The sequence below is a fragment of the Lacerta agilis genome, chromosome 2 (assembly GCF_009819535.1).
Source record: "Lacerta agilis isolate rLacAgi1 chromosome 2, rLacAgi1.pri, whole genome shotgun sequence".
Classification (NCBI taxonomy): Eukaryota; Metazoa; Chordata; class Lepidosauria; order Squamata; family Lacertidae; genus Lacerta; species Lacerta agilis.
The window spans coordinates 101,609,936-101,636,101 of record NC_046313.1 but is presented as its reverse complement, the minus strand read 5'-3'; the positions used below and the strand labels follow the sequence as shown (position 1 = coordinate 101,636,101).

General features: G+C 48.3%; 1 protein-coding gene across 1 annotated transcript in view; it reads left to right on the top strand.

Moving 5' to 3' along the window:
* The window catches only part of IL17RC (interleukin 17 receptor C), a 34,704-nt gene extending 10,403 nt beyond the window's left edge, over positions 1-24,301 (top strand). Inside the window, exons 6-19 of the mRNA XM_033141405.1 lie at positions 1,088-1,205; positions 1,558-1,602; positions 4,072-4,217; positions 6,336-6,395; positions 7,604-7,667; positions 8,569-8,756; positions 12,380-12,430; positions 14,541-14,586; positions 16,003-16,133; positions 16,643-16,702; positions 20,430-20,487; positions 21,828-21,923; positions 22,659-22,697; positions 23,562-24,301. Coding sequence (XP_032997296.1) covers positions 1,088-1,205; positions 1,558-1,602; positions 4,072-4,217; positions 6,336-6,395; positions 7,604-7,667; positions 8,569-8,756; positions 12,380-12,430; positions 14,541-14,586; positions 16,003-16,133; positions 16,643-16,702; positions 20,430-20,487; positions 21,828-21,923; positions 22,659-22,697; positions 23,562-24,187 — 1,728 coding nt within the window. The 3' untranslated portion in view covers positions 24,188-24,301. The remainder of the gene's footprint in view (positions 1-1,087; positions 1,206-1,557; positions 1,603-4,071; positions 4,218-6,335; positions 6,396-7,603; positions 7,668-8,568; positions 8,757-12,379; positions 12,431-14,540; positions 14,587-16,002; positions 16,134-16,642; positions 16,703-20,429; positions 20,488-21,827; positions 21,924-22,658; positions 22,698-23,561) is intronic.
* The last annotated feature ends 1,865 nt before the right edge of the window (positions 24,302-26,166 follow it).

Below are 26,166 nucleotides of genomic sequence, written 5' to 3'. Positions count from 1 at the left end.
ATGCCGTTTTAGCTGACCTTAACTGATGGGCCATAGAGCTGCAATTTAGGCCGTTGTTAATAATAATAATAATAATAATAATAATAATAATAATAATAATAATTTATTTATACCCCGCCCATCCAGCTTGGTTTCCTCAGCCACTCTGGGCGGTTCCCAACAGATTAAAAACAGGAAAAAAATCAGACATTAAAAATTTCCCTAAACAGGGTAGCCTTCAGATGTCTTCTAAAAGTCAGTTACAGGTAGGTAGCTGTGTTGGTCTGCCATAGTAAAAAAATAAATAAAAAAAAATTCCTTCCAGTAGCACCTTAGAGACCAACTAAGTTTGTTCTTGGTATGAGCTAAAGCTTTAGCTCATACCAAGAACAAACTTAGTTGGTCTCTAAGGTGCTACTGGAAGGATTTTATTTATTTTTTATTTTGTTCTAAAAGTCAGATAGTTGTTTATTTCCTTGACATCTGACGGGAGGGCGTTCCACAGGACGGGTGCCACCACTGAGTAGGCCCTCAGCCTGGTTCCCTGTAACATCACATCTTGCAGTGAGGGAACCGCCAGAAGGCCCTCGGAGCCTTCAGTGGCAGGGGTGGCTAACTGGCAGCCCGCATGCCCTCCAAACAATTTCAAGAGCCCCTCCACGTCAAAAGATCATTACCAATATGGTGTCTGGAGCAGCAGCACGCACAAAACGTTTAATGAGCCACAGCCGCGGAGCTTCTCTCCCTCTGAGCCTTGTGCTAGGCTGCTCTACCCAGCCTCTCTTGCACTGTCAGGATGCTAAGCAATGGTGACCAGTGTTTGGGGAGACCATTGAAGCAATAGCCCCAGATAAGCAGCAGGACTGCAGGCAGGTCCAACCTCCCACCCTAGTGGTGATGGTGGGAGGTGACACTTTGAGGAGGAAGTGGTGGTACCCAAAGACATCCCTTCCCATTGGGAAAGGCGAAGTGCAACAGATGACAGGCCCATTGGGCCCCTCTATGTGTGTGTTCCTGTCTGTGGGCGTGATAGAGAGTGTGTGAGAGAGAAAGAGAGGGGTGTGTGTGCTCCTTTCACCTTTGACACTCCTGCCCCCTTCCTTCCTAGGGCTCTCTCCAGTTTGACTGCTTCCCGGTGGCTCTCAGCGGGGAGTTGAATATCACGGCATTCACCCGTCCCCACTATCAGTTTGCACAACCCTTGCGAAGAACACACCGTGGGCCAGGTGAGTGCCTTTCAGGACAGCTCCGGAAGCGAGCAGCTGAGGAAATGGAGCAGAGCAACTAACCAGTGTGGAGCCAGTGTGGTGTAGTGGTTAAGAGCGGTAGACTCATAATCTGGTGAACCGGGTTCGCGTCTCTGCTCCTCCACCTGCAGCTGCTGGGTGACCTTGGGCTAGTCACACTTCACTGAGGTCTCTCAGCCCCACTCACCTCACAGAGTGTTTGTTGTGGGGGAGGAAGGGAAAGGAGATAGTTAGCCGCTTTGAGACTCCTTAGGGTAGTGATAAAATGGGATATCAAATCCAAACTCCTCCTTTCTTCTTCTTCTTCTTCTTCTGTGTTTTCTTCCCACAGACTGCACCTGGCACAGAGCAAAAGATGCCATCCGCCTCTGCCAAGGTATGTAGCAATGCCACCGGCTTCTTATCAGTGCCGCTGCCCTGACGCGCAGGCACCAGCCAGAGCCAGCCAAACTCCCTGCGGCTCATTTGATAGGGATCTGAACTTCGTTCAAAACATTCCCACGGCGGCAACCTTTCCTAAGGCTAAAACCGCCTCTTTTCCGGATCGAAACCAAAGGTCCAACAAAGACAGGGATGAGGAACATTCCAGCCCTCGGGACAAATTTGGCCCAACCTGAGTCACAGTTCGGGCCAGAGACCACTTCCTGCAAACGGTGCCAGTCTGCTCCAAATCTGACATCCTATGTCACATCGGGAGCAGGTTGGCTACACAACCAGGTTCCCTGTGCAGTCGATCTCTGCATATAGCAGGGTTAAAGCCAGGTGAGTTCAAGCTTGATTTATCAACTGCGCAAAATGAGTTTCCCATGGGGAACTTGACCACACAGCCAATCCCTGTAAGAACCAGGTTTACCAGCCCTATGCTGGCAAAGCCCCTGGTTGGTTCCTAGGCAACCAACACCCAGCTGGTTGCCGGGTGCTTGGGAGGCACTTTGCCAGGGACGCTGGCAGGCAGTTGGCATAACTCACCTGTCCATCATCTGATGTCTTAGGGGCATCAGGTGATGGACAGGAGGGTTGTCCCGGCCACCTGTTGTATCCAAGTAAATTCTACTCGCAGTTGTTCCTGACGGACCTAACCTAGTCACGTTCATTAATTTAATTGCTTCTACTCTGAGTAAAAGTGGGAACAACACCTTGGATGAGGTCCAAAGTTTGTGTAGTCCAGCTTTCTGTTTTTCCACATATTAAGGACTCATGTCCTTACCCTGATATGTTAACCTTCATACAGGCAAAGCAGCACCACGTAATTCAAATTTTATTAGTCAGGGGAAAGATGACCGTGCAAGAGCGGAATTTGGTGCGTATCCAGTGCGGGCTCTGGCATCTTGCTTTCTGAGAACCCTGGCTTTCATTCTTAAATAGCACATTCATATTACTCACAATTGCTGACTCTGTGACATAAGAGTCCACACAGAGAGAAGTTTGAAAATGCCATGTCTGTGCCTGACGAACACTTGGAAACGAATGTCGGTTTTGTAAAATGTGTCCTGTTTGCGTAATTTGGGAGTAACCTGCATGGAGCAGGTGAACTCTATGAACTGGGACGGAGATGCTTGCAGGCACAATTCCAGTGACTAAAGAAACGATGGAGACACACCTGATATCTGTAAAATTTGTAACAGGGGAAGACGCTGATCCAGTTTGCGGCAGCTGTGAAAAAGGCAAATTATTCCTATTATTGTTTATTGAATTTATATACCTGGAGGTTTCAGGGTTGTTCACAGAATAAAATCAAACTATAAAACCACAAAATACATAAACAAAATAAAAACAACAAACCAATAACCCCCTCCCCCCCAAAACCCACCACATTTTAAAAGGGCCTAGGATGTCAATCGAATCAGCCACAGGCCTGGTTTAAAAGGAACGTTTTTGCCTGGCGCCTAAAGGTGTACAATGAAGGCGCCAGGTGAACTTCCCTGGGGAGAGCATTCCACAGACGGGGAGCCACTGCAGAGAAGGCCTTGTTCTCATGTTGCCACCCTCTGGACCTCTCGAGGAGGAGGCACATGAAGAAGGGCCTCGGAAGATGATCTCAGGATCCGCGTAGGTCTCTGATTTCAGAAGATGATCTCAGGGTCTGGTCATCTCACATCAAAAAGGATACTGCAGTTGGAAAAAGTCCACCAAAATTATTATTATTATTATTATTATTATTATTATTATTATTATCCATTTCAAAAATCTCAGAATGGTTTGCAATACACTGAAACATTAAATAAAACAACACAGAATAAAACATTACTGAATGAATTTAAAGTATATGTTCAAAGCAACATAATTAAATTAAAATACTATCTTAAAGTTTTCAAAATAAAATGTTACGAAGGAGTTCAAGTACAGAATGCATGTTTAACCCTGAAATGTTAATGAAAAGAAATCTTAAACATTTCCAAATAAAACATGACTAAAGGAAGTCAACTATAAAATGTGCATTTAAATCAGCGCAATTAACAAGAGAACAAGATATTATCACAAGCAAATTGGCTGCTGTTGCTGCCAATCCTGCCAATGGTACCGGTTGTTTATGGTAGCTGTGGACGCTCAGATTCGATCTCCTGGGTCTGCACTAAGAGCCAGCCAAGATGAAGGAGATGAAGCGACTCCCCTATGGGGAAAGGTGACAGAATTTGGGACTTCTTAGTTTAGAGAAAACTAAACTAACTTCACTGGATGTCCACAATTTCTAGTGTTCTGTGAGAGGAATTAAAAAACAAATAAATCTCTATCCGCTTTCTCCATGCCACGAGTAATTGTATAAACTTGTATCATGTTGCCACTTAACTTGCTGTAAACTCTGAATTTATGCAGCGTATTCATGGCTGCTTCCTCTCTCCTGCAGTGCCCAGACTGGAGGTCTCCATGAAGCTAGACAAGGCAGTGGTGCATGTGTTGGACATCCCTGAGGGACAGCACTTTTCCATGTGGCTGTATCTGAATCAGACAAATGCATTCAAAGAGCTGGACGAGGACGCACCTAAATTGCTGGTGAGCAGAAGAAGACTCCACCGAGAAGCTGAATGCTCATTCCTCCTCCTCCTCCTCCTCCTCCTCCTCCTCCTCTTCTTCTTCTTCTTCTTCTTCTTCTCCACCTCCTCCTCCTCTTCTCCTCCTCCTCCTCCTCCTCCTCCTCCTCCTCCTCCTCCTTCTTCTTCTCCACCTCCTCCTCCTCCTCCTCTCCTCCTCCTCCTCCTCCTCCTCCTCCTCCTCCTCCTCCTCCTCTTCTTCTTCTTCTTCTCCACCTCCTCCTCCTCTCCTCCTCCTCCTCCTCCTCCTCCTCCTCCTCCTCCTCTTCTTCTTCTTCTCCTCCTCTCCTCCTCCTCCTCCTCCTCCTCCTCCTCCTCTACCTTTCTTGCTCAGGGATGCCACACTCTTTCTCCTCACCTGGGCTGGATTCAACTAATAAGTCCCATCAGCGGGACTTTCACATGTGCAGGAGGGCATTCTACTCCTCTCCTCCCCCCATGCGCCACCCCCCCCAAGAGTGGCTCAGCCTGGGGAGAGGGTCAGGAGAACCCCCAGAAAAGCAGGAGAAGAGATGGGGAGGATTCTGTCTGGGAAGCCTAAATACTTGCCTTGAGGGAACAATTGCCTTGGCCTGGTGTTGAATTCCTTCCCGCTGTTTCAAACCCAAAAATTGATGTGTAGTCAGTCGTAAAGGTGAAGGTAAAGGGACCCATTACCATTAGGTCCAGTCGCGGACGACTCTGGGCTTGCGGCGCTCATCTCGCTTTACTGGCCGAGGGAGCCGGCGTACAGCTTGCAGGTCATGTGGCCAGCATGACTAAGCCGCTTCTGGCAAGCCAGAGCAGTGCACAGAAACACTGTTTACCTTCCCACCAGAGCGGTACTTGCACTTTGACGTGCTTTCGAACTGCTAGGTTGGTAGGAGCTGGGACCGAGCAACGGGATCTCACCCCGTCGCGGGGATTCGAACTGCCATCCTTCTGATCGGCAAGCCCCAGGCTCTGTGGTTTAACCCACAGCGCCACCCGCGTCCTTGCAGTCAGTCATACATTTCACTAATTTTCTTATCCTAATGGTGTTGTTATAAGAAAAAACTGCTCCTTTCCCCTTATGGGGTATCCAAGAGTCCTTAAGTGAGTTATTGGTAGGAGAAAATAACAGAAGCCAAGCAGAGAATATGGAGATGCAAAGCAGCTAGTAAGCCTGTCCCCACTCACCACACGCAGGAGGGAGGAGAGAACCCTGAAGGATGGTGCGCAAGCTAAACTTTTGAAATTGCCCACCCTGTAGCCCAAGACCACCAACCCCAAATATCATACATACATCACAGAAGGAGGCGGTCTCCAGCAGAAATCCTGTCTGCCAGGATCCAATCATGGTCACTAATTGCATTACCTGGGCAGTCTGGCCATTCTTTTGTGATGGTTAATACTTTAATTCCTGAATCCAGGCTCTCCCTATTCATACACAAATATGCCCTTAAGACAGGTAAGCAAAAGGCAATGGAGGGGTTTTCCCATTTCCTTCCTTCTAGCAGAGAAATATTTGAGGTCAAAATGGTTTGGGAGAGTCAAAATGGCTTCAGGATTGCTCTTCTGTACTATTTCAGAAACGTGGTTTATATACTTATGTATGTGTTTGCCTTGTACATTTATGAACGTTTATTTTATATTTGGGACCTTAGAATTCTTATAACAATTTCTTGGTGCAGGAAGAATTTGAGACCAGGCAGGCTTTTTCTCTCTAAGCTGCTCTCTAAGGGGTGATATGATAGCCATGTTCAAATATATAAAAGGATGTCATATAGAGGAGGGTGAAAGGTTGTTTTCTGCTGCTCCAGAGAAGCGGACACGGAGCAATGGATTCAAACTACAAGAAAGAAGATTCCACCTAAACATTAGGAAGAACTTCCTGACAGTGAGAGCTGTTCGACAGTGGAATTTACTACCAAGGAGTGTGGTGGAGTCTCCTTTGGAGGTCTTTAAGCAGAGGCTTGACAGCCATCCGTCAGGAAAGCTTTGATGGTGTTTCCTGCTTGGCAGGGGGTTGGACTGGATGGCCCTTGTGGTCTCTTCCAACTCTATGATTCTATGATTCTATGATTCTCTCACTCATGTCACTTCCCTGTCTTGTACTTAGACCGGAAACGAGAATGTGAGCTTGCCTATCGACCAGGTGTTGCCCTGTCTCTGCTTGGAGGTAAGGATTTTTGCACACACCACAAAATTTCCTTCCTTGCCATACACCTGATGCACGTTTAACTTTAAACAAGTGTATGCCTTCCCCCAGAGAATCCTGGGAACGGTAGTTTACCCTTGCAGACCCACAACACCCAGCATTCCTAGCTAACTACAGTTCCCAGGAGTCTTTGCAGGAAGCTGGGTGCTTTCAGCATGCATTAAAGGTGCGATGTTTTCAGCCGTACCCTTCCTCACATTATTACAACAGTGGGAAACTTGTGGTCCTCCAGATATTGTTGGATTACAGCATCACCCCTCATCCTTGGCCATGCTTTCTGGGGCTGATGGGAGAGGCACCAGCTTGCCGCCCTGCACTGTCACCTGTGACAAGTTTGATTTGACTGTGGCCCAGCTGCTAATGTCCTAAAATAGTGGGTTAAGGTTTAAGTCTGACTAGGACCCTGATTTTTCAACAGAATTTTAATCCCAGTTTTCATACATGAATCATTTCATATAGCAATTGATCAGAGTAAGTCCCGCTCAGAAGTATTCCTCTTGAGGGTAGCAATACTCAGGAGGGCAGGGTGAAGGGGTTGGAGGTGTTAACTGTCATGAGGCCCACAGATTCACAGCGAGATTCAAAGACCTCCTTGTACTTTTTTTTTTTTTTGCAATTTCTTCATGAGTAAGAGCATTTTTTTTAATACCTCAAACCTGGTGGTGCAAGTCCCTAAATGGTGCTGTGGTTCGAGCCGTGGTTATTCCCAGGACTTTAAGGGCTGATTTACAAGTTGGAGACGTAGCTTGATTCTCGAATGGAATCCATTCCGGAAATCCGTTTGACTTCCGAAAACGTTCGGAAACCAAGGCGCGGCTTCCGATTGGCTGCAGGACCTTCCTGCACTCAATCGGAAGGCTGCGGGAGCCGCGTCGGACGTTCGGCTTCCAGAAAGAGTTCGCAAACCGGAACACTCACTTCCGGGTTGGCGGCATTCGGGAGCCAAAAGGTTCGAGTCACAAGGCAACTCGAGGTATGACTGTACTTTCACTCAGATGGCCTTGAGAACGGACATGCAAGCATAAATGGCTGAGGATACCATGTGGTAAGCTGCATGTGCACAGCCCATTCACCAAGTGATTTCTCTCCCCCCCCAACCCCCATTACACACACGACTGCACATCTTCCCCGCATTTGACTTCTTATTCTATTGGGCATTGTGTTCATAGGTCTGGCCTAACGTCGGAAGCCAAGAAGATGCGCCCCGAACTCACCTGTGCCCCTTTGCAAGCGGTATGCATGCGTTTTTGAAAAAAACCCATTCTACATCAGACTCAGAATTTCAGAAAGCGAAAATGTTAGCATTACCTTGGGGTGTGTTCTTCTGGGCCAGTCATACCATTAGGCAGAAGGGAACATCTACCTCAGGCAGAAGGAAGCCACTGAAGTGCAGGGAGTCTCAAGGTGGTGTCGAAGGTCAGGTGTGTGTGTGTCTCAGGTAGGCTGTTGCCTGCCTTAGGCCAACCTGTTACGATCAGGTGTGGTGAGGGATGCTGGCCAAAGCCCTAAATGGCCTCGGTCCAGTATACCTGAAGGAGCGTCTCCACCCCCATCGTTCTGCCCGGACACTGAGGTCCAGCGCCGAGGGCCTTCTGGTGGTTCCCTCGCTGCGAGAAGCCAAGTTGCAGGGAAGCGGGCAGAGGGCCTTCTCGGTAGTGGCACCTGCCCTGTGGAACGCCCTCCCACCAGATGTCACAGAGGGGAAAAAAACTACCAGACTTTTAGAAGACATCTGAAGGCAGCCCTGTTTAGGGAAGCTTTTAATGTTTAATAGATTATTGCATTTTAATATTCTGTTGGAAGCAGCCCAGAGTGACTGGGAAAACCCAGCCAGATTGGGGGGGTTATAAATAATAAATTATTATTATTATTATTATTATTATTATTATTATTATTATTAAGCAGGATTTAGCAGGCATCTTTTTGTACCAAGCGGGGGGGGGGGAGGTTTTGACATCTTGTTCTTCACCTCAGGCAGCAAACTGTCCTAGGCCAGCCCTGAACATGTTGACAGAGCAGGTCTTGCCCTGGTTATGTGTACTTTGGGAGGGAGAGCGGAGGGTGTGTATGTGTTGGAATAGTGTATGAAGGACATTCTTGCCTGTTATTACAAAGACTTGACTTCCTGTTCCAGATGCTGAGGCCTTGTCCAGGGCCTGGCAACAGAGCCGTCTGAAACTTAAAGTCTTTGAGGGGACGCTGAGCTGCTCTCTCTCTGCGCCGTGTGACCTCCCAGGGGAGCTGGTTCCCTGCTGGAGGGGGGCACCCCATGCCTCTTGCCACCCACTGCACCCCCAGCTGCACCTGGCCCTCACCCCACAAGTGAGTAGAGCAAGGAGCAAGTGGGGCGGGGAAAGGAGATGTGGGACGAGATGGCAAGAGTGGATTGTGTGGAGTCCAGTAAGTCTCCAGACCCTCCAACATTCTTCCGATGAAAATAGGGACACCCTATTCAATAATAATAATAATAATAATAATACCTCACCAATCTGACTGGGTTGCTCCAGCCACTCTGGGCAGCTTCCAACATATGTAAAAACACAATAAAACATAAAACTTCCCTATATAGGGCTGCTTGCAGATGTCTTCTAAAGGCTGGATAGTTACCATACTTATCTGCTTGGCTCTCGGGAATCCATACACTCTGATGAAAATAGGGGACGTCCGAGATGAGCGCCACAACCCCAGAGTCGTCCGGGACTGGACCTAACGGTCAGGGGTCCCTTTACCTTTACCTTTTTAAGGCCTTTACCTTTACCTTTAAGGGAAAGCAAGACATTCTAGGATCAAATCAGAAACTGGGGTGGCTTCTGTAAAACCCTGGGAAATAAGGGGACACTCGGAGGGTCTAGGATTCAGACTGCTTATGTGATGTAAAGGTAAAGGGACCCCTGACCATTAGGTCCAGTTGCGGACAACTGGGGTTGTGGCTCTCATCTCACTTTACTGGCCGAGGGAGCCGGCGTACAGCTTCTGGGTCATGTGGCCAGCATGACTAAGCCGATTCTGGCGAACCAGAGCAGCGCACGGAAACGCCGTTTACCTTTCCGCCAGAGCGGTACCTATTTATCTACTTACACTTCGTGCTTTCGAAGACACGATCAATTAAATATCCGGCACATGGCCCCTGTAAGTGAAAAGGTGGTGGTGACCCAGGAGGCCAGTTGTTGGGGCTTCCGGCGGCGACGCAATCGCCGGGTGGTCGAGGGCTGCTTCGGGTCCGAAGCGCCCTGTCCATCCCGGGGGTCAGGAGCCCCGCTACCGCAAAGCGGGGCTCCGGTTGGGGTGCGGGAAGAGCGTCCCGCACCCTGGGCTCCCCGGCAGCGCCCGCGGAGGCTCCGAACCCTTCCCTCGCTCCCCCTGTAAAGGGGGAGTGGGGGTGAAGGGACAACCGGAGCCGGGCTTCGGGGACATGCCCCAACCGGGATGCAAATGCGGCGACAGAGCCCGCGGTGAGCGTCTAAGTTCTACCTGTGAAGAATGGAGCTAAAGGAACCCGGTGGTCGTGAGTAAAGAATTTGAGTAGAAATCGTGCTTTTGGGACGATCCGGGGGGAAGGAGAAGGGCAGCCTGCCTCCCTCCCTTCGAGCTCAAGAATCTAACCAATTTGAGTGATTACTGCTACAGAACTGGTTACAATGTATTTAAAATCGACACATGAGACTGGCAAACTTTTCTTTCGGGAAGTTAACTAGAGGAAAATATCTCCATTTAAAGTTGCGGTATTTGCGCTCCAGCTCAGGAAAATGGCGACGAACAAAGAGGGGAGTAGAAATACGACACCCACTTCCTCCTCCTCTGCCAGTATGTTGGGTTTCGTCCTTGAACTGGTATTGAACTCTGGACTAACGGATGAACAGAGACTCACTGCCTTGAAGGTGGAACTGCTTTGTAGAAAAGTCAAAGTCTTGTGTGGGGGTCTGAAATGGAACCAATTGCCCACAGAGGAGGCTTTTAAAACTTTTGACATTTTGGAAGAATGCCTTGCCAAGGAGCTGAGAGGGTTGATGCAAAGTTGGAGAGAAATGAGTGAGCTACTTCGGAGAAGAAATTCGCTTTCTGGGGGTGGCAGCCCCAAGGCGACGTCAAGATTTCTTATATCCAGTCCCCGAGGTGTGAGCTCGGGGGCCAGGGACAGAGAATTAAGGTATTTACAAGAAGAAAAGAAATGTTACAAAGAACCGAAGAAGCTGAGAGATGATGAGATGGATACCTCTGATCTCGTGGCAAGGAGAGATTTGGACTGTGCCTGGATCTGTGGACGTTTGGAGAGGGAAGCTACATGGAAGTTTAGTGCTGAAGCCACCAGGAGAAGAATAATGGACAGAGGGGGTGTGGGGTGAAGCATTAAGTAAAATTTAAGGTAGCCTGATATGGTAAACTGAAATCGGAGGGTGAATACTGTCAACAATTTTCTGTTATATTTTTTATTTGAACATGAAAGGAGATATTTCAAGTTATCATGTTATTAGCAGCAATCTTAAGGATAGAAGAGATAGATTTGATCGAATGAGTTGTGAAGATCTGTGAGGGGGAGTATAAGTAAAGTGAATTTAAGTGGATTAAGTTTATGGATTAAGAGGATTGAGATCAAGATGTAGATTAAGATAAGAAATCGATAAGAATAAATGAAGAAGAATTATGACGAGGTATTATTATGATGATGTATTTTTAGTAAAATGTTGAAGATATAATTGATTGTAATTATACAACTGAATTTAATTTCTTTTTTCTTTTTTAGGAGAAATGGTTATAAAATAGATTAAGGATATAAACTCGAAGGTGAAAAGGCAGGGGAAGTCAATAGTCAAGATATGGAAATAGAATTTTTTTTTTTTTCTAGAAAGATGCAATAAGAAAACTTGACATTGTTTGTATTTGTTTTATTTGTTTTGCATTTGTTTAATTGTAGGTGTGGGTGTGGGTATATGTTGTTATAGAAAAATGCCAATAAATTCTTATTAAAAAAAAAAAAAAAGGAGGCCAGTTGTTGGAGAACTAACTCGGGAGGTATGGCCTGGATGGAAAGGTGGGAGTTACTACTCTGTGCAGGCTCCCGAGCCTCAGAAAGAAAGAAGAGAGTTTGATTTGCCATTAACTTGGCTTGCAGTGAGTTCCTAGTGAGAAGTCTTGTCACTTGCAGAGGGCTTTCGAGGTAAGGCTGAGGACCACATCAGCCCCAGAGCTGCAGATCGCCCACCTGCGTTCTGTGGAAAGGTGGACATAATGGGACATCTACGTGTTGCAGCTGGGATGGGGTAGTCTGGTGCCCTCCAGTTGTCCTGGGACTCCAGCTCCCATCACACACACACCCAGACTATTGGACCTGCTGGTTGGGGCTGATGGGAGTTGGAGTCCAACAACATTTGTAGGGCCACTGGTTCCTCATTCCTGTGTTACGGGACTGTGGTGAGCTGGGATAAGAAGCAGCCCTTCAAACCAAGAGCATCTGACAGCAGGCCTAAAGCGTGAGGGGTTTGAGGCATTTGCGCCAGGAGTTCCCTTCCGATGGGGAGTGGCTGGGGTAGTGGTGAAGACATGGGTGCCATAGCTGTCAAGTTTTACCTTCTCTCACGAGGAAGCCTATTCGGCATAATGGAATTTCCCTTAAAATAAGGGAGAACTTGACAGCTATGATGGGCGCGGATGGATGTGCAAATGAGCTGTGAGTTTTGTGACTGTGAGTGTAGTGGTTAATAGCGGTAGACTCGTAATCTGGTGAACCGGGTTCGTGTCTCCGCTCCTCCACATGCAGCTGCTGGGTGACCTTGGGCTAGTCACACTTCTTTGAAGTCTCTCAGCCCCGCTCACCTCACAGAGTGTTTGTTGTGGGGGAGGAAGGGAAAAGGAGAATGTTAGCCGCTTTTAGACTCCTTCGGGTAGTGATAAAGCGGGGTATCAAATCCAAACTCTTCTTCTTGTTCTCTTCTTTCCGAACCTCTTAGGTGCCGCAGGAGTTCCCAGGACTGACACCCCACCCCAACCTCTGTGTGCAGGTAGGACCCACATAATTAACTCCCAACCCTATGCCACGTAATTACCGGTACAACCCATTCAAAAACAATGACTAAGCCTCTATTGTCCAGCTTCCTGAGGTCCTGCATAATTTTGGCCTGCTTTCTTAAGGCATTTTGAAAGTCAGAATTGGGCTCCCCTCCTCACTGTTCTTATCTGGAGCTCATTTTTTTCTGACTCGCAGAGAAAGAGACCAAAGAAAATTTCCTTACTAGAGTGATTCCTTCACGTGGCAAAGGTGTAGTGGTGGTTGGTCAGCCATGGGGACTGGTAGGGGGGGCAGAAAGCAGAGAGACCAATAGGAGGTGATGCCAAAGAGCCAATGACAGGCAGAGCCACCTGCTTCTAGTATTGCCCCTCAATCTCCTCCCTGTTTGGGTCTACAAGGACAGAACTGAACTGAGGAGGAGGAGGAGGAGGAGGAGGAGGAGGAGGAAGCTGCCAGCCCCCTGGACTATTTCTAAGCAGGCAGGTCTGCAGATCAGGGGGCTGATGGGGGCAGATTGAGTTTGATGGGGCAGTGTCCTGTTCACTCTAATTGCCAACCTCTGCTGTAAAGGTGGCCTGATCTCTCCACCTCCTGTCTTCAATTTCCTTATCACAAAATGTCCAGTCAGGGTATGGGGTTGTTGTTGTTGTTGTTTTTGCTGCGCAGCATTTCCAAATTGTGCAACCTGAATTTGCCAGTATGTTATACTGAGCTCCACCTGAAAACAGTGACAGTCTGGAAGTGCCCCTCTGTTTCCATTTTCCATTGGGACTGGGTCCTAAGGTGCTGCCTTGTGAATGGAGGCTGTAGGTTTATTGAAGCAAGTTAGGACGGTGATGGTGTTCGCCTTGGGAAGAAGGAAAGGCAGTGGCCTGTTTTCTTGTTATCTCTTTATTTCGTGTGGATTCTTTTTCAATGAGGTACCTTGGTTCTCAACGGCTTTGGTACTCAAACAACTTGGAACCCAAACACTGCAAGTGCGAACTCTTTTCAGAAGCTGAACATGCTCCATTTTTAGTGTTAGGCTTCCAATTTGAGTGTTACGCTGAGGTCTGTCTGTTTTTGCTATTTATTTTGCATTTCTGCTTTTGCGGCTCTTTTTTTCGTGACCATGTGGAACTCAGTTCAGCTACTGATTGATTGATTGATTGTGTGACTGCAGTACATTGTTTATTGCTTTCATTTGATGGATGGATGGTCTCGTTTAGATTGTAAAATTCATGTTAAATTGCTGTTTTAGGGGTTGTTTTTAAAAGTCTGGAACGGATTAATCCGTTTTGCATTACTATCCATGAGAAAGCGTGCCTTGTTTTTGGAACGCTTTGGTTTTGGAAACGGCTTCCGGAACGGATTAAGTTTGAGAACCAAGGGGCCACTGTACTTAAAAGCAGAAAACTCAAGTTGGCTTAGAAGAACATGCCCACATGAAATTGCTTTCTACCAAGTAAAGCCATTGATGCATCTAGTTAGTTCATTGTTGGCTTCACTGCCTGACAGCAGCATCCCAGGATTTCAGGCAGGTGTATTTACCTAGCTCTGCTTGGGGATGCCAGGGATTGAACCCGGCTCTGCCGCTGAACGACAGACCAGCAATTTAGTACACAGCTAGATCTTGCCTCCTTACATGTCTAACCAGTTTAGCTCCATGTGATATACTTTCATAGGCGAAGTGTGTGCGAATTGTAGGATTAAGCCCAGTGGATGAGAAATGCCATAACTTCAAAGTGCCTTCGGGCTTCAGATCTAGACTTTGAAGCTTTGGTTAGAAGCGGCAGCAACTGATATCACAGAGGCACAGCCCTGTTTGTCACAGCCTCCCTCTGGTGTCATGTGTCTGGTGTCACGCCCATGGATTTTCCTTTTTGCGACTTCGATATACAACAAATTGTTACTGCTTTGATCTCAAAGAATGAAGGAGGGAGCGCAACCCAGCTAAAAGAAGGATGTCTGGTTGCATGGGTTTCAATGGGAGAATTAAGCCCACGTGCCAATGTCTTTCAAATCTGCCTTAGCCTTCCATTTCTGGCTAGGTGCCTCCAGGAAAAACTCACGGGCAGGGCATGACAGCACCTCCTACTGACCCATGCTTTCCCTTTGTGCAGGTCAGGAGCAACGGAAACACCTACCTCCAAAGCTGCCTGCAGGAAGGTGAGTGCCACAGTGGTCTCTGAGCGCCAGGCTAGACTAGACTAGAGGTATTTAACATACCTCTGAATGGCAGTGGCTGGGAATGGCAGGCTTGTTGTGCTCATGTCCAGTTTGCAGGCTTTTCATAAGCATCTAGTCGGCCACAGGATACCGGTGTTGTAAGAAATTAAGTTACAGGTAGGTAGCCGTGTTGGTCTGCCATAGTCAAAGCAAAATAAAATAAAAAAATCCTTCCAGTAGCACCTTAGAGACAAACTAAGTTTGTTCTTGGTATGAGCTTTCGTGTGCATGCACACTTCTTCAGATATCTGTGTATCTGAAGAAGTGTGCATGCACACGAAAGCTCATACCAAGAACAAACTTAGTTGGTCTCTAAGGTGCTACTGGAAGGATTTATTTTTTTTTGCTAGAAATTAAGGTTATATATATATATATAGTTCATAAGTGTTCCAAGCAAACAAGGCCACATGTTTGAAGCAGCACAGGAAGACAGGTTTGACACCATTTTGACTCTCAAAAACTGACCAAATGTTTACCAAATGGGTCCCTGCAAAGAAAGAGGGTTGAGGGAGTTTTTTTCCCATTGTCCCAGGAATTAAAGAAGATTACCATCTCAAAGGAATGGCCAGGCTACTGAGAAAAGGCAATCAGATAACTGCCTTTTTGTGTGATGCAGGTGTGATGTATCTGAGGGATGGGCTTTGGGCTGCAGCTCTTCTGTGATGTATGTGTGAGCTTTCTGGGGGTGGGGCGGACTCCAAGGGGGGATTTTTTGCAAATGTCTTTTTAAGGACAGGCAGCCCTTTGTTTGGGGTTCTTCCCTGCTCACCTGTGTGTGAGGAAAGTACCCTGTTGCAACAGAACAATAAAGATCAAGCTTACTAGCTGCTTTGCTTCTCAATCTTCTCTGGTTGGCCTCTGTTTTTTACTCCTACCAATGGAGAATCTGCAAAGGACTTTACAAGGGCTCTTGTGTACCCCATAAGGGAATAAGGGCAGATTTTTTCTTATAACACCAGACTAGATGGGCCTTGGGCCTGATCCAGCAGGGTCTTCTTATATTCTCTCTCCTCCCCCCCCCCATAATTTTTATTGATTTTCATACAATTTAACAAAATTCAGTTCTATTTCAATACAACATTCCCTTAACATTTTGACTTCGCATCCTTGCTTCCATGACGTTTCTGTTCAAATCCTTTATCAGCTGCCTTAAATGTAATACTTATTTCTGTAACCTGTGTCCTACATTACATCCCTTTTATCATTCTCATGCCTTTGCTTATATTTCAAGTCCTGCCTGCGATTTCCATTTGACTATCAGAGCTCTTCTCATATATTCCCAAGAACGGAGATGAGACCCGGGGACTGATCCTGTGGCCAAGCTATTTATTGAAGCTTTCTTTTCTCTTCCCCTAGACACCACAGAAAGCACTTGGAAAAAAGAGCAACATTTGCTGCTTCGGAAGACTAAGCATTCCCAAGGGAGCTCTTCTACACATGTCTTGGAGGAGGGTACCTGGGTCCCCATCGCCCAAGCTGCCAGCACAGTAAGGCCTGGACTGCCACTCTTTTTACCCTCCTGCTATGGTTCAGATGTGAGACGCGGGTGGCAGTGTGCTCTAAACCACAGAGCCTAGGGCTTGCTGATCAGAAGGTCGACGGTTCGAATCCCCGTGACAGGGTGAGCGCCCGTTGCTGGGTCCCTGCTCCTGCCAACCTAGCAGTTTCAAAGCACGTCAAAGTGCAAGTAGATAAATAGGTACCACTCCGGTATAGGTACCACTCCGGTGGGAAGGTAAACGGCATTTCCGTGTGCTGCTCTGGTTCTCCAGAAGCAGCTTAATCATGCTAGCCACATGACCTGGAAGCTGTCTGTGGACAAACGCCGGCTCCCTCAGCCAGCAAAGCGAGATGAGCACCGCAGCCCCAGAGTTGTCTGCGACTGGACCTAATGGTCAGGGGTCCCTTTAACTTTATGGTTCAGACGCTGTTCTATGGGGTGGGGGTATGTAGCTGTTCAGCACTCATTGCATTTTCTTTTCCCTGTTCTCCACAGGGAAATGGGATTCTCGAGGACGCCCTGCTGAAAGACTTGCAGTCAGGAGGGTGCATGAAGGTGAGAGCGGGGACGGGTGTCAGGAAGAGGGAGGGCATGCCTTTAGGAATTGCCACATGTTGGATGGTGTCGAGCTGACTCCTCCAGAAGACCTATTGAATGAGCACACACCATGGTTTGCTTGCACAGAGACTGTCCTGGATGCTTTAGCTGAGATTCCTGTGTGGCAGGGGGTTGGACCAAATCACCATTGGGCTCCTTTCCAACTGTACAGTTCTATGATTCTATGACCCTTCAGGCCAGTGGTTCTTTTTGCGAGTATGTTCTGCAACATGTCATGGACTCCATCCTAATGCATTCATGATGGACTTATAGTCCATCTTCCACAGAGCATTCCACTTTATTGGCTGGTGCTTCTTTCCCAGTGTTATCGCATTACTGCCACCAGGAGGGTTGCTCTTACACTAGAGTGTAACAAAAATGGGACTCGCCCATGTCAGACATTTGTGGTATAGAAAGCTACAGCAGAAAATCACGGGATGCGCACTGATTGGAAACCGTATGCCCGCCCTGAAACTTCTGCAGGCTCAAAAAAGAGTACTGAAAGCAGGATTGCACAAATGAACCTCCATGAATGCATAATAATCAGGGTGCCTGGAGGGAGCCTCTGTCTGGTCTTGATTATGCATGTGTTCTTATTTGCTTGGGGCAGCCTTATGACAGCGAGCATTCGTTCAGATTTACACATTTTCCCACGGGTCATTCGTTGACACACACACACACACACACACACACACACACACACACCCCTTTTCAGTGCATCTCCACATCACTTTTCAAACCACAAAAAACTGTTTTGTTTGTTTTTAAAGTGGATTTGTAGCACAAGAGAGACAGAGTGCTTTAACCCACTCTTAATTGTGCAAACTGAAATTTCCAGCATGTGCTTGAAGCCCTCTCACAGAATGCTAAGAATCTGGAGGCTCTTTTGCAATTTCCTTCTCCCCTGATGGAGTCACTGGAAACATTGTTTTTTTTACTTTTGTTAGTCATTGGCTAATGGCTGATTGCTCCAGCCGTATCATTCTTTATAAAAACACCTTGTTCCTTCTAGGTATTTTAATGCATACTTTGGCACTCTTTAGAGATGTTTGGTTTGTGAGGTTATCTTAAACACACACTGGTTTAACGATTGATCATAGGACAAAGGCTTTGGGCCGTGTACACAGCTTGTGACATGGCTGCAGGTGTGCAGAAACCTGTTTACCATCTTATCTACATCAGGGACAGAGATTCCTTGGCTTTATACTGGTGCAGTAGCTGCTGAATCCTATGCCCACATCAAGCAGCCTCTTGCTGAGAAAGGAGACCATTGGAAGGCACAGGTTGGGCTAGCTCAGGCATAGGCAAACTGGGCCCTCCATATGTTTTGGGACTACAACTCCCATGATCCCTAGCTAACAGGACCAGTGGTCAAGGATGATGGGGATCGTAGTCCCAAAACATCTGGAGGGCAGAGTTTGCCTATGCCTGGGCTAGCTCCTGCCAACCGACCCAGTCTGTGCCTTTAAAACCCTCAGTTGAGGAGGCTTTTACACTCTGGGCATCTTCCCAGCCCTAGAAGAGGGAGGTTTGAAGGCCACACACCCCGCTCCCATGAGCCAAAGTTTATTTGCTGGTCCCAACTTGTATCATCTATTCCAATACATCCCTTGTGGAGGCTGTATCCTCCTAAACAGACACATGGAGAAAGAGGAAGCAGAAATATTTCCTGCTATCTATTCATGGCTGCTGGTGGCAGTGGCACGCAGTGATATTTTTCTTAGGAGAACGAGGCCAGAGGCACCAGCTTGCAAGGGTGATTGGGGGAGGGGGCTGGCGTTGCACGCATGACAGCGTGACATCCCGACATTGCACGTGTGAGTGTCACACTCCCCCCCCCCCAAGCTGGACAGAAGCTCATTGGGCTTTGGGAAGGAGGCACAGGATACTGAAGCCGGGCTGCCTCCTTCCAAAGATGGGAGGGCTTTGGGGAAGTGGTAGGAGGGCTCTCGGAGCCTTTAGGGAGTGACTAGCCTGGTCCCCCTGCTCCACTGACCACACGCCGCTGGCTGGTGGTTGAAGTATCGGGGCTCAGCCATGGGACGCAATCTGAGATGAGCCAGGAGTTGTGCATGAATGTCAAAACTGAGGGACTAGCAGGATCAAGATGCAAGCCAGAAGTCAGGACTGAAGGGATACAGGCAGGGCCGTCTCATCCATAGGGGCTGGTGGCGCGGCGCACCAGGGTGCCGGGCCCCCCAGGGGCGCCCCCGCAAGCCCGCCGGCATACCGGGCTCCCCCTCCCCTCCCCAACCCACCCCCACCCCCACGGGCAGGCGGGCTGGGGCTCCGGGAGGCGAGGGCGGCCGGCTTTGCACGCCTTTCCAGCACTCCAACTGGGGCTCCGGGGGGCGAGGGCGGCCGGCTTGCAGCCCGCCTGCCCGACGGTGCGCGAGCGCCCGCCCGCCCGCCCCTTATCCCTCGCCCGCTGGCGCACGAGCGCCCACTCCAACGCCACGCCCCTCATCCCCCGCTCGCCCACCCCCCCTCCCGAGGGGCGGCCAGCGCGGGAGGGAGGCGGGCAGAGAGGCAGCAGGCCGGGGGCGCCGAGGGATCGCTGCACCACGGTGGCCGATCCCTCTAAGACGGCCCTGGATACAGGAACACGCCAGAAGATCCAGTTGGTCAAGGAAGGCTTATCTTGAACAGGAAGCCCTCTTATGCTGCTTCCTGCTGAGGGGATCCAATTGTCATCCTGGGTGTGGTCAAGGCTGGGCTTGAAGATAATAAGCTGCCCACTCAGAGGCTGTGATGTGTAGTTTGCTGGTTCATTGTACAGGTATCTTTGTACTCCAACACTCCCAGTTCAAGGGCATCCTAAGGATTATGATGGATGGCTGTCCCAGGCATCTTGGTGAATTGCCTTCGATGTACAGTCGAATGGAATCTGTTCCGGAAGTCCATTCGACTTCCAAAACGTTCAGAAACCAAAGTGCGGCTTCTGATTGGCTGCAGAAAGCTCCTGCGGCCAATTGGAAGCCGCAGAAGCCCTGTTGGACGTTCGGTTTCTGGGTTTTGATCCCGGGAGCCAAGTCATTTGAGACCCAAGGTATGGCTGTATATAATTTATAACCAGTGCTGGAACAATCTCCTTAGAGATGTAACCTCCTCCTTTGGGCATTGTTCAGTAAAAGGTTGAAAGCTCCTGTAGTGTGGTAGCCAGTAGATTTCCTCGCCTATTAATAGGTTCAGTAAGTGGCCTTGAGCTAGCCACAACTCGTTTGCAGCATGGTGCAGTAATAATGCAGTGCCTTGCAGAGGTTGCTGTAAGCATTACTGATGTGTGAAGTGCTTTAAATGCTCCATACCTGCGGTGGCTAACCTGTGGCTCTCTGGCTGGACTACAACTCCCATCAACCCCAGCCAACATGGTCAAGGATGATGGGAGCTGTAGTTCAGCAACATCTGGAAGGCCACTTCCACACAAACCAATGAGGACAAACTCTCAATAAACAGAGGTTGTTATATAACCTCCCTGCAAACAAGGCAGAGCTTCTGCTCAATAAAGAGCAGGCATTGTATATTACCTCCAAGACATTGTGCAAACAAACCAGGATGAATGCTTAATAAACATTCATTTCCAGAAGTGGAAGTGGCCTAAGATAGTTGCCAGGCTAGCTGTGCGACTCTGTGTTCCCAGGCAAACAAGACCATGAGCCAGCTGTTCTTTTGTCTTTGTTTACAGGTGTGGCATTCAGAGGACGGTGAGAACCACGAGCTCTGGGCCTGTTCACTGCAGAAGTGTGAGTGCACAGGGATGTCTCCTTGGAGGAGAGTTGACCTTGAATTCCTCCAAGGGCAACTGGGGAATAGAGGTTGCACAGGGGTGGATGGATGGATGGGTTTTTAGACCATTTCTCTACCACTTCATATCTAAAAATCCGTTTTAGTGGGGTACAGAAAGCTAACAACAACCACAACCATCTATTTATACCCCACCCATCTGGTTTTGGGCAGCTTGCAGCATATCTAAAACAGAATAAAAACACCAAGCATTAAAAACCTCCCAATATAGGGCTGCCTTCAGATGACTTCTAAAAGTTGTGTGATTCTTTATCTCCTTGCCATCTGAAGGGAGGGCATTCCACAGGGAGGGTGCCACCACTGAGAAGGCCCTCCTCTGCCTAGTTGTTAAAGCAACAGCTGTCACAAAAATACGTGACAAAATCATTAACACAAATTACTAACAGATGTAAACAGAGAGCAATCCCTTCTCCTTCTGACACACCTTCCCACTCAATTCCTCTCTGCTTTCTGGCTCTCAGCCAGAGCTCCACCTAGGCTGTTGCCCTGGGCTCAAACAAATTCTCCCCCCAAAATGTCACAACAAAGAGAGTTCCTGGAACCTGCTGGCAACATCCTAGATGTTTGCTCCAGGCTCACTTTTATAGGCAGGCATGAATCAGGATCCACCATACAGAACCAGTTCCATGTCATATCAGCTTTGCTTGGATGACTTTCCCAGGAGCTTCCAAAGGATGACAACTGGGACACCTCTCCACTCACAGTTCTTTCTCTGCCCTCTGCCGCCCACCACCCTGGTCCTCTTCCAGCTGCTTGCATAGCTTGAAGAACACAAACCCCAGTTTGTGGGAGGTGGAGGAGGATGTAGTCATTGGATATTCACTAAACAAACCACACAACTAAGAGCTCATCCACACTTGTCCTGTGCCTTGTGTCCAAATGGTTTCCGCTGCTTTCCAGGAAAAAAAACGGCTCTTTAGTGCTAAATTGGAGCAAACGTCAATCCACAGAAAACCCGAATCTCTGTTTGTTCCGACCGAGCACTGAAGAGCAGCTTTCCCCAGGAGAAAGCAGCAGGGCAAGGAGAAGTGCGGATAAGTGCTCTCTCCCTTCAAGCCTGATAGGGTTGTTGACTTGACTTGGTCCCCAATTCCAGCGAGACAAGCGCAGTATTTAAAGAATACGTCTGGACTGGGAGGCTGCATTCTTCAGTCTTAAAACCATTGGGGCTGGGGGAAATTGCCAGCCACTGAGCAGAGGGTGAAAGGGCCACACGTTGCAGGAATGGGAACCGAAGATCACCCAATGATTCCCTCTCCCCTCCATGCTTTACGTGCAGATTTCCGAAGACGCTGGGCACTGGCCTGGATGATGGCTCTCCTGGCCACCTGCTCTATCCTGCTCGTGCTGCTGCTCAAGAAAGAAGCACTGAAAGGTACAAGGCAGACTTTCTGTGGCTCCCAATGCGCTACCCACAACGGTTGCTTATCCCTTTTGATCTGTCTCCTGTATTCCCCGCATTCATCACAGCTTCTGCTTCACCCGCTCCGATATTATGAGCCTGCCTTACCTCTCCAACAGGGATGGATGAATCTTTTATCAGTTCCTCTCCAGCTCCCTGTTTTTCTAGTATTAATTTCCATGCACCATTATTTCTAAGTCACAGAAATTCACCAGCATTTCCGTGTGCATTTCTCCTACTGCACACATATTTGTATGCAGTTTGGCCTAAAATATGTATGATTGCAAGCCCTACTAGAATGCACCACAAAATTCAGAGAAGTGTGAGTTTTGAAGGATAGCGATGTTTTGGTTCTCATGCGAACGGAGCCAAATTTCTCTCCCCCCCCCCCTGATTTCTGTGCTTTTTTCAGCACTCCCCTGCTGCCTTGCGATCAGCTGGGGGGTAGAGCACCCTCTTCTGACCCCTCCTGTAGCATAGCCGTGTCATTTATGGAGGAAAGCATTCAAAAGTGTTACACCCTAAGGGCGGTCTTAGGCATTCTTACAGATTAAAATGCTACCAGTTTATGTAGCCACTTCACTCTGTTTCCTTTCGGAGGCGTGTCATGACTCAGAGTTGCCTTCCAGCAGGGTGTTTTCTTTTCATGCATGCCTGTCTTCTTGGTTGAAGAGCTCTCTGTGACATCCCTCCCCCCCCCCCCCACAGGATGGCTCAGGATCCTGAAAGAAGATTACAGTTCTGGAGGTAAGACAACAAAGGGTCTCACAGCATGTAAAGACTAGCAAATATAGTTCGGTGTCAGCTTTCATGGACTAGAGTCCGCTGCTTTGTCAGATGCACAAAGTGTTATTCTCAGCTGGTGTATACACACATGGGTAGAGAAGAAGAGTTTGGATTTGGATTTGATAACCCGCTTTATCACTACCCGAAGGAGTCTCAAAGCGGCTAACATTCTCCTTTCCCTTCCTCCCCCACAACAAACACTCTGTGAGGTGAGTGGGGCTGAGAGACTTCAAAGAAGTGTGACTGGCCCAAGGTCACCCAGCAGCTGCATGTGGAGGAGCGGAGACGCGAACCCGCTTCCCCAGATTACAAGTCTACTGCTCTTAACCACTACACCACACTGGAAGGAAGGAAACAGTAGTTCAAAGTGGTGTTGAACGGCAATTAAGTGCGAAAGGTGCGGGCTGCAACAATTTCACCTAGAGCTGTTACGTTTGCATAGTCAGCCCAGTGACCCTTCACAAGAGCAGTGATAAGTGGTTGTGCAATTTACTAAGTAAATTAATATTTGTAGTGGGAACAGGAGAGCATGGTCTCCACCCAAACATTGATAGAATTCCAGGAAGGCGCATGGAAGGGCCAGAGAGAGGAGAGTCCCGAGGGCCATAGATAAGAGTCCCGGAGACCCACATTCTCCCAATAGAAAAAGAGAGCGTTTGACGATTGTTTGAGAGTTAGGATGAGAAGTTCGGCCTTGGTCATACTGAGCTTTGGCATGGCAAAGTGCGCAAGTGGCTGATCATTATCTATGGAACACCAAGCCGTGGTGTATGCCGAGGTTCGCCTGGCACCGTCACTACATATCATCTCTTTCTTCTCTCCCAGGAGCGCTTCGGGGACGGCACATCCTCGTTCTCTACTCTCCCGACCACACTGGCTTTGAGCGCCTGGTGGGCACCCTGGCTGGCGCACTGGCCCAGCTGCAGCTGGCTGTATCCCTGGAGCTGTGGAGCCGCGGGGAGCTGAGATCCCTGGGGCCCATGCAGTGGCTCCATGCTCAGCGGCACCGGGTCCTGCAAGAAGGCGGAGCCGTTGTGCTGCTTTTTTCCCGCGGCGCCAAAGCTGCTTGCTCGGAGTGGCTGGGTTGGGAGCATCAAGACAGGCTGCTGGCCACCAAGCCTGACAGCACTTTCTTGGCCTCCCTGAACTGCATCCTGCCAGACTTCCTGGCTGGTAAATCCAGGGACCGGTATATAGTTGCCTGCTTTGAGGAGCTCTTCCCTGCGGACGAGATCCCTGCGCTTTTCCGTTCGGGGCCTGTGTACTCTCTGCCGTCGCAGCTCTTCAACTTCCTGCTAGCGCTGGCTGGCCCCGGTGTGAGCCAGGAGAAGAGGAACAGCCTAAGGAGACATGCGGTGTGGATCAGCAAGCGACTGGAGGATGTGGTGCGGGACTGCCGGGAAAAGGAGCCAAGCTGGCAATATCCACCACTGCTGCCTTCTCCAGTCTGACGACACACAGCTGAGCTGACGGGGACCAGCATTCGCCCTTCCGTAGATTCCTGAGAGGAAACGCTTTCAGAAGTTGGCTGCGTTGGGGGCCCTGTGTGGTTCCAGGAAGTTAATAATAATAATAATAATAATAATAATAATAATAATAATAATTTATTATTTGTACCCCACCCATCCGGCTGGGTTTCCCCAGCCTCTCTGGGCGGCTTCCAACAAAGCTTAAAATACATTAAAATGTCACACATTAAAAATTTCCCTAAACAGGGCTGCCTTCAGATGTCTTCTAAACATCAGGTAACGGTTTATCTCTTTGACATCTGATGTGAGGGCGTTCCACAGGGCGGGCGCCACTACCGAGAAGGCCCTCTGCCTGGTTCCCTGTAGCTTTGCTTCTCGCAGTGAGGGAACCGCCAAAAGGCCCTCGGCGCTGGACCTCAGTGTCCGGGCAGAACGATGGGGGTGGAGGAATGCATGGACATGAAGGCTCCGTGCTGGGACTTTGGACAAGCAGCCCAGGTGATCCATCACTGGCCGGCCTGCTCCCAGTAGCTGTGATGGCACAGGATAGCTGGACTATGTGAACGGATGCATTTGGGCACAGCAGTGAAGTGGATAGGTGTATCCCTGTGGAGTGCAAGATGTGTATTAGCTTGTTTGGAAAGATCCTGACATTTTTCTACCAAGTGTGCAACTACTGAATATTTATCGTGCTTGCAAGAACGGAGGAATCCCATCTACAGGGGCAGGGAGCAGTATACCATCAAGTACCGTATATGAAGGGCAACCAAAGTGGGTGCCTATTGCTTTAATGCTCTGGTTAGGAACCCATAGAGTAGGAGAAGCTGGGAGCCTCCAGATGTTGTTAGACTCCCATCTTCTCTGACCATTGGCCAATCTGACTGGGGCTGATGGAAGTCAAAGTCTAACATTCCCAATTCTTGCCTAAGAGGCATCTGATTGGCTGGTTGCTTCTGGAAACAGAAGATTTTTATCTTTATTATTTATTAAATTTGTATATCACCCTTCACCCCAGACGGTTTGCAACAGAGAAATTCAAAATGAGAAAACAAAACACATATTTGGCCCCTAGCCCAATCCAGCATGACTTGTCCTTAAGATTCCTAACTGGACTTAATGGTGAGATAGCTGCTGAGCTTCACTCAATGCAATGAGAGAAGGCTAATTTTTTTTAAGTGGGAGGGTCTTGTTTTAGGGAACAGCACCTAGAAAAACCCTAAGCTTTTCTCTAATCCCTACCAGTATGTGTTTTATCTGAGCCAAGGAGTGGAACACAAACATGTTAAGGCAAGACTTTCCACTGTAGGTTCTCAGTTGTGGGATATCTATTTAAGCAATATTATCTTTTTTGGGGGGGGGAGGGAAGTATATTTCATTCTCTAGGGTACCTTTCCTCAACCTGCTACCCTCCAGATGTTGGAATCCAACTCCCATAATCCCTGACCACTGGCCATGCTGGCTGGGGCTGATGGGAGTTGTAGTCTATATAACATTACATTTGCAATTATTTTTGAAAGGCAATTGCATCAAAATACTGGACTACCTCTCTCCATATGAACCAATCCAGCCCTGGCTATTATAATCTGAGGCCCTTTTTTGGTCCGGAGGGTGGCAACACAAGAAGAGGCCTTTTCTGTGATGGCTCCTCGTTTGTGGAATGCTCTCCCCAGGGAGGTTCGCCTGGCACTTTCACTACATATCTTTAGGCACCAGGCGAGAACATTTCTCTATAACCAGGCCTTGGGCTGATTAACAATCTATGACTTTAAATGTGTTTGTGAGAAGGTTTGCTTTTGTTTTATGTATTTTGTGTTCTCATTTTGTATTTTTCTGTTGTGAACCACCCCAGGATCTTTGGATGAAGGGTGGCATACAAATTCAAATTCAAATAATAATGGCTCCAAAATACATAACAGGCACCAAGCTGGGGCTTTGTCCTTCAGGAAACAGACCATGCTTGA